Raw genomic sequence first — 12,731 nt, 5'->3', positions numbered from 1 at the left:
TCTCCGAGACTTTTTAATTCCTGCTGTGATAGATATTTCAGTGTATAACTATCAAATCAAATGTTTATGTTTCAGTTTATATCTGTCTGCACAGAAGCAACCGGCATTTCTAATTAACTTTAGACTAACTATTGTAAAGTAAAATAAAGACAGTTAAAGCCCGCTCATTAATTTTACATGTGCACATGGAGAACACAGAGCATGGCAGGCCTGCAACCGACTAACTATTACAAGGTCTGAGTATTTATACCTAAACACACAAGACACTTTAGGTCAGACCAATCGTTATGAATATCTCAAAGTACCAATCACCAAGACAGACTACACTCCGTCAGTTTAGGCAGGAACAGTCCTTGGGCGGCGTCTGGCAGCCTCGAAAACACGAGCAAAACATACAGAGAGGCAGTCTAAACAAAGGTTCACCAGTAGCTCACAGAGACATTATGTTAATTCCCATTTATTCCCATGTTGAAAAAGTCAGGTCTGAAAAGCACTTGGCTGAACACTTTACTTTCACTCTTTTCGCAATCAGCACAATCGAGATCTGTAAACCGGACGGCACCAGCAGAACCCCGTGTGCCACCTCTGGTCCCTGCGCCGCGCTTTGAGAACCTCCGTCCTCTCATTTACAGAGCGGTGGGAGAGGAGCGGAGGCAGGGGGAGAATCTGCATAATTGGCCACAGTTTGTCCGAGACCCGGGCGACTGGAGAGTTTGAGAGCGCCATTAAATCGACAAATACAGGAATGTGACACTTCTCATAAAAGCGCTGTCTGCAGGTAAAAAAAAAAAAAGGCAAGGCTTTTTGTTCGAGCGCAACTGTGCCCGTCCAACATCCATAAACGTAATATAAAAGAGAGTTTATCAAGGCAAACAAAACACAGCTGAGGAGTCAAGTAAAAAAAAAAACATGACCTTTCCCCAAGTACATTTAGCTTCATGAACTCGGCATAATACTGTATAATAAATAACAATAAACTTGCAACATATTGTACAGCCCCGGAGAGCCTCACTAATAAATAGGCGATGATTAAAAATAATTACGGCCGGTGGATAGTCCGGGGAGCGGCAGCCGGAGGGTTTAAACTATCGGAGCGTGCACTTCTCCAATTAGTTCAGTCTGTGTTTCTGTGTCTGCCCTTTTTTTTTATTTATTTTTTTATCTTGACGACTGACCGTGGGACAGTCTCAAGGTGCGCGGCGGTGTCACACGGCAAGGCTAATTACAAAAGGAGGCGTCCAGATAGGAGTTAAAATGGCACGGAGGCAATTGTACCGACTACAAATTTTATTCAAGTTTTTTCGGATGGTCAATGAGTGTGATGACTGTAGGAAAACTTTAACAATGCCAATGGGATTTAATTAACTGCTCTGATCTGGAGTTGCTGCAGGTGGTCAGGTCTAGATTTCAGCAACACAATGAGCCCAAAGAATGAGATGAGCTGACGACCTGAACATCCTGAATGACCAGGTAATTCCATCGAGGGATTTGTTTTTCCCTGATGGCACGGGCAGATTCCAAAATGCTCAAAATGTTATAAACTGAAAGGTTATACAATGGGCTATATTGCACAGAGCCCTCATGTGATTTCCGGCTGGACAACAAGATCAGAGCTGTCCTTCCTTTCCTGTTTTTTTTACACGCACGATTCCCCCCACACATAAGATAAGTTAAGATAAGATAATCCTTTATTGATCTCACAATGGAGAAATTCACTTGTTACAGTCGGCATTCAAGAAGATCACTCAGAGTGTGCAAAAACAGACAGGAAATGTGCAAACAGTTAAATAGTTTAAAAACCAGGTGTCTTATGTACAATAAGTAAAGCAAAAATCTTAAGGGCAGAAACAATAGGGGAATAATAATAAATAAAAATAAAAGTAGAATATCAGGGTGTAATGTTACAGTCCTAGTGCAGGATGTCAATAAGTGATGCTGGTACAGGGAATAAAGTGCAGCTGATACTTAGATTATTGCACGTGGTTTGCAAGGGGGGTTATTGCACATGTTACTTCACAGTCTTATTGTACAGTCACATGAAGTAACTTAGGCTTTGATAAAGGACTGCAGCGTGTTACAAACATGTGAATCCTGCCACCAAAGGAAACAGCGGTCGGAGCTTTCATCTTGTTAAATAATGAACATGTAGACAACTCAGTAAAATGTGAACTTCTCACAGGCTCGTTCAAAACAATGGCCGCTGGCTGCTCTGCTTTTTGACGACGACACAAGAGGCCGCCATTGCTGTAGTACCCCGAAACGTCTGACAGGCTATAAAGGTTATTTCTTTCTTTCATCAATATACTCTCACCTGTAGGAATACATCTTCGTAGTTATAAAACTCTACCCCAGAACCCAAACTCCACCCATATCTAGTCCGTGGGCTGAGTTGAAAGGATGAGAGGCGAAACGTTCTACACTCTGAAGACGACAGACGGCTTTCTTTATTTGAATTTTGAATTTTATTTGATCAGGGCCAATGCACAAAAAACATTAGTCTAAAAAAAAAAAGAGATGTCATGTGCCAGGTAATAGCAAAAATGCTAATATCCACCGGCAGTCCCTGGACAGGTTGATGTTCTTGTGGATTATCTGCACAATAGTCGGTAGTTAGCACATAGCTGATTTGCAAGCATCATGCTTTTAAACTCTTAATATTTGAATTTTTTTCCGTCCAGGCTCAGGCACGTGGCTGAAAGGGGATGGGACTGTTGAGGTCAATGGGCGCTGGCTGCTCTGCTTTTTGACAATGACACTAGGGCCCGGCATTGCGCCGCCATTGCTGTAGTACCTCCATATTGCCACTAGTCCCCCATTGGAAAGCATTGGACTTTAGCCACGTTAAAAACAACTTTAAAGCCTGGTCCCAATTTTTTGGGATCTACCTAGAGCTAGATATTCCTCCTGTGATAACGCAGGGTTAGTTACAATTAAAGAGACCAGGCTGGTTTTCGTAAGAAAAAAATTCGAAATCTCCTACTAATGAGTAACTGTTAGCATTCGGGCTTCGCGAACTACACGCCATGCAAGGGCGCAGTCTACAGTGAAGATCCCACCTTTATGCCCTTTTTAGGGACATGCTTCGTCAGAGCTGGGGAGGAGGGGTCTGTAAACCTGCCATGATTTCCCCCTCGAGCGTAGTCATTGTGGCAAAATAGGAGGAGAGAGCAGGAGACGTCTATTATTTATACAGTCTATGGTTGAGGTCTAGTACCTCCCAAAATCTTGTTTTTTTTCCCGCATTTTTTTTCCTCACGTTTTGTCCAACATTTCTTGACATTGGAGATAAACGCTACTTATAAGCAATATCGATATTGTACATTTGCATATGTTCAATGTCAATATACTGCCCACCTCTACTGCCACAGCCAGGATCTCTTTATCAGAGAGGAACCTATAGAGAACACACTCCACACAGAAAGGTCCTAACCTACCCAGGAATCAAACTACTACTAATGTATCTGTATACAATGTGATTTTTTCCAATTACACTGCACACATGTCCTCCTCACCAGCAGATCGAGCAGCTCCGGTCTGGTGTCCCGCCTGTGGCGCCTGGATCGTGAGCGGGGCGCGGTGGAGGGCGGGTCCAGGAAGAGCTTGTCATCCTGGAGCGTGTTCACCTGACACGGGACGTCCCCCACAAACGCCTGGGCCTCCTTGGCCGTCATCGCCCGGGAAAACCCGCGCCCCTGAGAAGAAGAAGAAGAAGAACAAGACGGGGGAAGAATTTTATCCAAAGCTAGGACGAAACCACGATCCAAACCTGCCTGAAGCCACGCAGTCTTACCCCAGTGTGACACCAATGAGAAATGACAAGATGTGAAAACAATTACCGCAAATGATTTCCGAGTAAAAGCTTAGAGTAATGCGCTAAAGAGCTTTTTTGCTAATGTTTTCTCAATGGGAAACTAAAGTAATTAAAGACGTGGGAATAAGAGTCGAAGCACTTTCCTCTCTTCTGGCACCGCTCCAGTCAAACCTACAATTGGGATATACATTACAGTAAAAGAACAATACTTAATGCATTTTGACGTAAAGGAAAAAGCTCCAACTGAACAGCAAATTACTACATTTAAGTCATTTTCTTAGTATGTAATTTCCTTGTTTTCCCAAGTCTAAGCACATATAACAAAAAACCACAAAGCTCACAAACCTAATTCCGATGCCAATTACTCAGGCATTTGTCGCACTGTGCCGTGATTTAGTGGCGTGGATATTTATTCATATAGAGACTTTGTTTTGTCAAGTAAATAGGGGCCAATTCGAATGCCTGGTTCCAGCCCATTGACCCAGTCATAAGCCAATATATTAAATCCAGCGCTATTTGCATATTCTTTGTTTTTCCCCCCGCACTCGGTAATAAGCCGCTCAAGTCGACATGTGCTCGGGGCTTAGACGAGTCAGCAATTCTCATTCACTGTGAGCTAAGACTAAGGAATTTATTTACTTTCATTTGAATTGGAAATAGTTTTTTTTTTTTTGGTCAAACTTGCGTGAGGTTAATTATTCAGTGACCTCGTGTTACATGTGGATGTGCGGGCAAAGAGGGGGTTCAGTTTATTCATTTAGTATCTTGCACTCGTACCGGTTGTGGTGCAGAATAACAAGTTTTCCGTCAATTTCAGTAAGAATGATGGAACAAAAAAGCAACAAAAAGTGGTGAAAAAGAAACAAAAAAGTGACAAAAAAGTGACAAAAAAGCAACAAAAAAGTGGTGAAAAAGAAACAAAAAAGTGACAAAAAAGTGATGAAAAAGTAACAAAAAAGCAACAAAAAAGTGGTGAAAAAGTAACAAAAAACTAAAAAGTGGTGAAAAAGTAACAAAAAACTAAAAAGTGATGAAAAAGTGACAAAAAAGCGACAAAAAAGTGACAAAAAAGTGACAAAAAAGTAACAAAAAAGTGATGAAAAAGTGACAAAAAAGTGACAAAAAAGTGACAAAAAAGTGACAAAAAAGTAACAAAAAAGTGATAATAAAGTGACAAAAAAGTAACCAAAAAGTGACAAAAAAGTGACAAAAAAGTGACGGAAATGCAACCAAAAAGTGATGAAAAAGTTATGAAAATGCAACAAAAAAACAGACCAAAACGTGTCAAAGAAAAACAGAAAATACAACAAAAAAGTAGCAGTCACTCTAATGAGGAGTTACATTATTGGCTGTGAGCTCCAGTCGAAAAAGCTTTCAGATTTGAGTAGAACTGAACTTGGGTTAATGCCCAAACACTATATTTTAATGCCACAAATGAAAATATCGGCACATTTAAAAAAACAGAGGAAAAAGAATTGGATTAAATAGCATTGTCCTTACACATGATTGTTGAAGCTTGTAATAAGCCTAAAAAGCTAAGTCAAACACTGTTCGAGATCAGAACTTGGGTATTTTCAATGAACTTGTACTTGTAATTTACCAATAAATTTAGATTTAACACAGGTTTGAATCCAATTTAAGGCTCTTTAATGACATTTAAGGCCTTGATTTTGGCACAGTTCATTTAATGACTTTGAATGCTTACTAAAGTAAGTAACTCATGCCCCTAGAGGCCATAAGCGCCACTGCAGGTGCAGGTTGCGTTTTTTTACTCATTAATTATCCGTGAGAGTAAACACTCAGTTAGCTTTGAACGTTAGCCTGTTGGTGTGTATTGTTGACTCTGACCTGGTGGCAGCGAAGTTGCAATTGTGGTTTTCTGGCCAGAGAGAGATGAAAGACGCCCTAATCATCCCATCAACACTTGTATTACCCCCAGGGGCACTACGGAAAGGATTTATCAAGCTAAACAAGTTACTTAGTACTGCTTTAAATCCCTGTGGAAACCATGTTTGGTTTTTTGACATACGCTGCCAGAAAACCAGCAAATACTTTTTTGAGAATTCCTGGAATGTCACAATGGGTCAACATGGGTAAAACCAAGTTGGAAATGAACACAAAGCCCCCGTCTCTCCTACCTCCACGATGATGATGCTGGCCTCGGTGATGAACTTCTTGGTGATGTTGATGAAGGTGGGGTCCGGGTGGTACTCGAAGGGCTTGAGCTCTCGGACCCAGTTGTCGAGCTGAAGGAAGGTCTTGAACTGCTGTCCCGACGAGGCGTTCACGGACGGAGACAGGAACTGGAGCACAGAGTCGTTCTTCTCGTGGTAGGACTGAAGACAGAAGCACACATAAAGGTGGAAATGAACTTCAGCACATGTTTAAGCTACGACGTTTTTTATAAGATGGAGATAAACTCAGAAATGACACAATAGATCATTAGACTGGAACCTGGAAACATGGTAACATACGTTCAGCTTACTATACACTGTGAGATTTCAACTCTAGATTCAATGCATAGCTGCAAATTGTCTGGTTGAACTTGTTACGGAATTTCATTTGCCTCTGTTCAAACGTCTTCATGTTGTGTTGCTGTCAGGGCTGCATTAACATGTAATTAAATCATTGTTACTGCAATACCTGAAGATGCAATGCATAGAAAAAGTCAGGTTTTAGTCATAAAAGTTGTAATTTTGTTCTAGTAGCAGTGGCTGTGTTTACATGGAAACCAAAAATCTGATCATAATCTGATTTCTGGAGTTCTCAGATTATTGATATTAATATTGATATTATCTGATAAAGATGTAATCTGATTTATTTCAGGTCTTTCACACACACATATATAAACTAACCAGGAATTAAAGCAAAAAGCCAAACTAATGTCACAAGATTAAAAAAAAAGTTAAAAAAAAAAAGAGAAAAGAAAAGTAAATCTGAAACTTTTTGTAAAAGTTAATGGTCAAATGGTTCGAGCAGAATATTGCTCCATCCTCAGAGTTGTGGGATCGAGTACCAGTTTGAAATATTTACAAAATTGTCTCGACAGCTCCTCCTTTACATCTTTATTAAAAGTTAAAGCACAGTTTGTGCTATTTGTATTTAACTTTGCTGAGATCACTACAGCAATGGAAGATAACGCACAGCTGACTATGTTTGAAACCTGGACCTTTGTGTTTCTAAACCTGTGCCGTCTCCACTGGGAAGTCCAAGTCCAAATATGGAGGCAAGTCATTTTCAATCATCTCAACTTGGTTCTGCAGGTGATTGAAGGGAGGGTCGGGGAGAACCCAAACCGCTCTGGCTCATGTAAAACCCGAAGTTTTGGAAGTGAATATAAACACATCAGATCTGATTATTGGGTTATCTGATTACTCCAGTTATCTGATTTTTCTGGCCATGTAAATGCAGCCACTGTTTCATTATAGTGTTTAACTTTTGCATTTGTTGTTTTAAGATCAAAGTTCTAATGGAAATGGAAAGAATAGGCTTCATTCCTGTCAGATTATTGATCAAATATAACTTTTTTTTTAACTTAACATGCACTGACAGCTATCAAAACATACTTTATTTGGATAACACAATACTTGCTTATTCATGCACTTTTTCTTTTATATCTACATGTTACATAACGCCTGAACTTTTCCCGAGCTTGGCGACGTAGCAGACTGTCATTTCAGAAAAGGGAAGACCGGCTGTTTATAAAAATATGGGACAGGATTACGGGCACAAAGTGAAGTGTAGGCGTTGAGGGAGCCCATAAATGTGTGTTTTTGATTTGTGCGAGAGGAGTTCGGGGCAGGATTGAGCCCGGGCCCCGCTACAACGGGGACAGTTAAAGTGTGCGTCACAAAAGAGATTTTCTATTGGAGAGAATGAATCACAACTCCACATTCAGCCGCGCCACCTCTGCCTTTGTTTATGCGGCGCTGATCGGCTCAACGCGCTGCTAATGCTGTCACTTTGTGGAAGCCGGATTGAATGGTGTTTTTCAGAACTTTGAATAGGCGAGGGTTTGGATTTTTACAAAGCAGAAATGATCAGAAACGGTGTTTTAAAATAAGTATTATGCAACGATTCACCCTGTACACCCTAGGAAAAACGGACTATTCACATTGATATTGAGTAGCAACAATGGCAGCTACTTTGGGCCAATGGTGGATTATTTCTTTAACATATCCACACCCTGCCCCCCCAAAAGGTCACCCTTACCCCTCCACTTTAACCTAGTGCATTTTCTCCAGTTCGGCTTCTTGACTGGATTTTACAGCCTATAGGCCACAGTATAACGCCTCATTTGAAAGCTAAGGCCTACAAAACCGATCTAAGCCTCTTCCTCATAAGGATTGTCACGTTTTCGTCCTTCTTGGTTGTGTTTTCATCACGTTTTTGTTGCTTTTTGACATGTTTTGGTCACATTTTTCGTGGCTTGTGACAAAAAGCAATGAAAATTTGATAAAAACGGGGACAAACATGTGGAAAAATTGGTATGAAAACATGGCTAAAAGATGAAAATGCAGCAAAAAGGACTAAAACATGACGACAAAAACAAGAATGGAGCTTAGATCTGAGTTTTGCAGGTCTTAGCTTTCAAATGAGGCCTACAGGCTGTGAACTCTCCACTCGAAAGGATTTTAGATTCGATTAAAACTGGAGAAGATGTTTTAGGAGGGTTAGTATTCCTGTTACATAGTGAGGAGCCTGGAGCCAAACAGCTGCCACTTGAGTTAGCTTTAGCTTTTATGGGTTATTTGCTAATTTGGCACCACTTTCCTTTGCTATGATTCAGTTACTATTCCTTTTCTACAGACTTATTTAACTATTTATTTACGTTATGTACCGTCTCACGTGTTATGTAAGTGTTATCCCCCCCCCCCCCCCCTTTCGATTCATTTGGTCCGATCAGGAAGCTCAGATGTTAAAAGTCAGTTGTCTTACGTCTCTGTTCAGCGGAGTTGGGTGTTACATTCAGATTATATAACTTTGATCTGCTTAATTTGGCCTTTAGCTTTGATGATGACACTCATTTACTGTGGCATTGTTTCGACAAGCCTCTGCAACGTCACACGTAGTGCATTTGTTTTTCACCGAGATCTTAAACTGATGATGGGGGAGTCGGACCATTGTGCAAAGCTTCAACCAGCACATCCCAAAGAAGTGTGTTTACATGCACGGGAGTTTTTAAATTCCAGTTTCGTCTTTGATCATGTACACGCAGTTTCCAGATTATAGAAACCTGGTAATGAGAAACCTGGATTCCCCGGCTGGATGGAAAGTAATGTGGATTTATGTAAAAACTGTTGAAAAGGTCGGTTTGAGTTTCCTGATTTCTCAGTTGCACATAAACACCACATTCCGAAAACTGCCATTAGCAGAATATGTCGAATAACCGGAGTACTCGAGCGCATGTAAACGCACTCACTGAGGTCAAGGTCTGGACTCAGTGGCGGCCAATCCTTGAACACAACTCCTATTCGAGCCCAATAAATTTCAGCACTGCCATCTTGGAAGAAAAATACCCTGAGAGAATAATCTGGTCATTCAGTATATTGCTGACCTCATTCTCACACACACACTGCTGGAGCCCCAGATGCAGGTGGTGACTTCTATATTGCAAAATCACCACAATTACCAGAGGTGGGAGACTCGAGTCAAATGACTTGACTCGAGCTCCAAAAAGACTTGACTTGACTTGGGACTTGCCGTTTGTGACTCGAGACTTAACTTGGACTATAGTTTGTTTTTATTTGAGTGAAACTGTCGAAAGATCAGGATTCATTTCGTAAAAGCGGCACATCTATGTTTACTGGATTAATCAACAGAAATCTTGGGGCTTTTCGATGTTTTAAGGCATTAACACAAAGTTTACAGCATTTAGTGGCTATTTCCTGCATCCGCACACAGCCCAGTGACAGCAGGACTGAAGGCTACGCGGAATATTTTTTGAGCAGGGGCAAATCCGAGTATACAGGGGCTGGGGCATTACAGGGGAACCACTGACAGAAAAACTACCAGAAACTAACAAAAATAAAAAATATTATTTTAGATTTATATTTCATGCTACAAGGAAAAGCAGCTCATGTTTAAAAGACTCTGTTTATTTTTTTTTAAGTCGGCCCCTTCCTTAAAATGCTGTCCCAGTAATTTTGTACATTGACTGGAGCATTTAAAATATATATAGTTTGAATTTTTTGGCGATTAAATATTAATTAGACTTTAAATCCAAATCCATGAGATTTTAAAAAAGTTTGATTTTAGCCTAAACTTTCAAAATCGCTATATCTTGAGAAAGCACTTGAGGTGACTTGCCGGCAGGGGCGGACTGGGACGGAAAAACAGCCCTGGACTCTGACCAGCCTGGCCCAAATTAGCGTAAATGTGCACTTACCACCCGCCTTAACGGAGCGCATTTTCTCCAGTTCGGCTTTACCCAAATCTAAAAGCTTCTCGGCTGGAGAGCAACAATGTAACGCCTCATAGAAAGAAGTGATTGCAACTTTTTGTCAAGTCGCCACATTTTTTGTCATAGTTTTGTTGTTTCATCATTACTTTTTGTGGCTTTTTGTTGTGTTTTTGTCACTTTTGTCAGATTTTTTCTATCATTTTTTTGTTTTGGTTCTGTCACGTTTTTTTGTGGCCTTTTTGTTGCTTTGTTGTCGTGTTTTTGTTGACTTTTCATCACATTTTTTGCCACTTTTTTTGTTGCTTTTCCGGAACATTTTTGTTTTGTTTTCATCCTCTTTTTTGTCGCTATTTTGATGGTTTTCGTTTTAGCTTTTAGATTTGGGTAAAGCTCGGTTAAGGCCGGACCGGTGGCCCTAGAGCCAGTGGCCCTTCTGTGCTCTTCCAGAATGGACATATGGCCAGTCCGCCCCTGCTTGCCGGCTAAAGCAAGACTTGACTTGACTTGACAAAAGCTATGACTTGACTTGACTTGAGCCCGTGACCGATTGACTTGGACTTGCTTGGGACTTGGACCGTCAAGACTTGGACTTGACTCGAGACTTGCATTTAGTGACTTGCTCCCACCTCTGGTTATTACACTCACTCAGCTACCATGTGTTTCCTATAGCCACACTATTACACTAAAGTAAAGTCAAGTGCATCTAACTTTTCCACCCCGTCACTTAGCCCCGTGCACCTGTATATAGGATGATTGGCATTTTAATCCCCCTCCCCATAGGCCTGTGCAAGCATGTGGCCACAATTACCCACAATTGCTCGGGCTCACTTGAGTGGACGGGCTTTAAATAAACGTGGAGAAGCTTAAGATGTTGACCAGGCGCGCTTTTTGAGATAACATTTAACATCTGCTTCTCGAGCGCCGTGCCAGCTGCCGGAGAAAGCTCCCCCTGTCCCAGCGCGCCACTAAAGGGACCTGCTTTGGCACCGAATTAAGAGGTAAATAAATACAGGCGAACACTTAATCTCTGCAACCCTAATTTTCCTATTAGTTCTAGTGCTTAAAACGCAAAACTTCTCATACACCAGAGGGTAAACTGTGGACTACTTTCATTTGAGCCAAAGTAAACACTCAGCGAACTCTTTTTTGGATTAAATTAATACTTGTGTTGAGAAAGTTACATTTCTGTTGTAGCTGGTGAGTTTTTGAGGATCTGGACATTTTTTGTTGAGATCCCGGTACTTTTGCTCCACTACATTTGAAAGAGAAACATGATACTTCCTTCATGTTAAATCTCAATGACGCACACTCCGGAGATGAGTCAGTGGATGAGTTTGGGAAAGTGTTTGCAGCTGTGGCATTGTTTCAATAAGCCTGTATGCAAGATCCAGTGTGTCCAGTGTTTCACCAAGATCTTGTATTGATGATGGGAGAGTGTGATCACTACGCCAAATCTTCTCCAACACATCCCAAATTCTCTCAATGGGGTTAAAGGGCTATTTCAGGATTTTGACATAGGGCCTCATTTCCTAGTTATCCAGAGTGTTGCTGATTTCTGGAGATATTTTTTTTTGTAATTCATGCAGTTCTTATATTTGAAGAGCTACGTGGCGCTAGGCTAGTGTATCAGCATCAGCTAGCCTGCATTAAAAGCAGTCTTACCCGCTCCACAGTGCATCTGAGGCAAATCACTTATAACGCCAGACTAACCATATAAATGTCTGTGTTGATAGAATACATTTTGGAATATAACTGACGCATTTTGAGGGACTATTTTCCAACAGATCACTCCGCCGCTCCGTAGCTTATACAACCATGAGCTGATGCTGCTCAAATATAAGGTATTTTAAATGCAAAATGGTCAAAATTATTCTATCGACACAGACATTTATATGGTTAGTCTGGTGTTATAAGTGATTTGCCTCAGGTGCTGTGGAGCGGGTCAGACTGTTTTTAATGCAGGCTAGCTGATACCATAGAAATGCGCTAGCCTTGCACTAGCCTAGCGCCACGTAACTCTTCAAATATAAGAACTGCATGAATTACAAAAAAAATATCTCCAGAAATCAGCAACACTCTGGATAACTAGGAAATGAGGCCCTATGTCAAAAATCCTGAAATATCCCTTTAAGTTGTCCTCTTTGTAAAAAATATTTGAAAATCCTGGCGGTAACGGGTACTTGGAGTGTATGTGAACGACTCAAGGGGTAAACGAGATAAAAAAAGGTTGGAAACCACTGTCCTACACAATTTTTAGTCTTAGCCTGCTACAGTTAAAGGGGCTAGATGCAAGTTTGCCATTTTTTACTCACTACTGCCACCTCAGGTCTTACCTGTAACTGCACCTTCTATATTAAGCTTGGGCATGACAGCACTTCGGACCCGAATTAACACCTTTTTGAGTGACAGTGCAGGATTTTAGAGGCAGTTGTGGTGAACAGGTCTGGGATTATTCTACACATTAGGACATGGCTGGAACATGTAAGGGGATGAAAATACTTTGTTTTAACTATTTTA

At 40.9% G+C, this 12,731-nt stretch overlaps 1 protein-coding gene across 1 annotated transcript in view; it reads right to left on the bottom strand.

Annotated features, from left to right (window-relative positions):
* plxnb2b (plexin b2b) overlaps nt 1-12,731 on the bottom strand; it is a 307,007-nt gene that overhangs the window by 90,552 nt on the left and 203,724 nt on the right. Inside the window, exons 20-21 of the mRNA XM_079567075.1 lie at nt 5,950-6,147; nt 3,513-3,692 (exon numbers count right to left, since the gene is read on the bottom strand). Of these exons, the coding sequence (XP_079423201.1) occupies nt 3,513-3,692; nt 5,950-6,147 (378 nt within the window). The remainder of the gene's footprint in view (nt 1-3,512; nt 3,693-5,949; nt 6,148-12,731) is intronic.

Source organism: Gobius niger (assembly GCF_951799975.1).
Source record: "Gobius niger genome assembly, chromosome: 12".
Classification (NCBI taxonomy): domain Eukaryota; kingdom Metazoa; phylum Chordata; class Actinopteri; order Gobiiformes; family Gobiidae; genus Gobius; species Gobius niger.
This window is presented reverse-complemented; position numbering and strand designations above follow the sequence as displayed.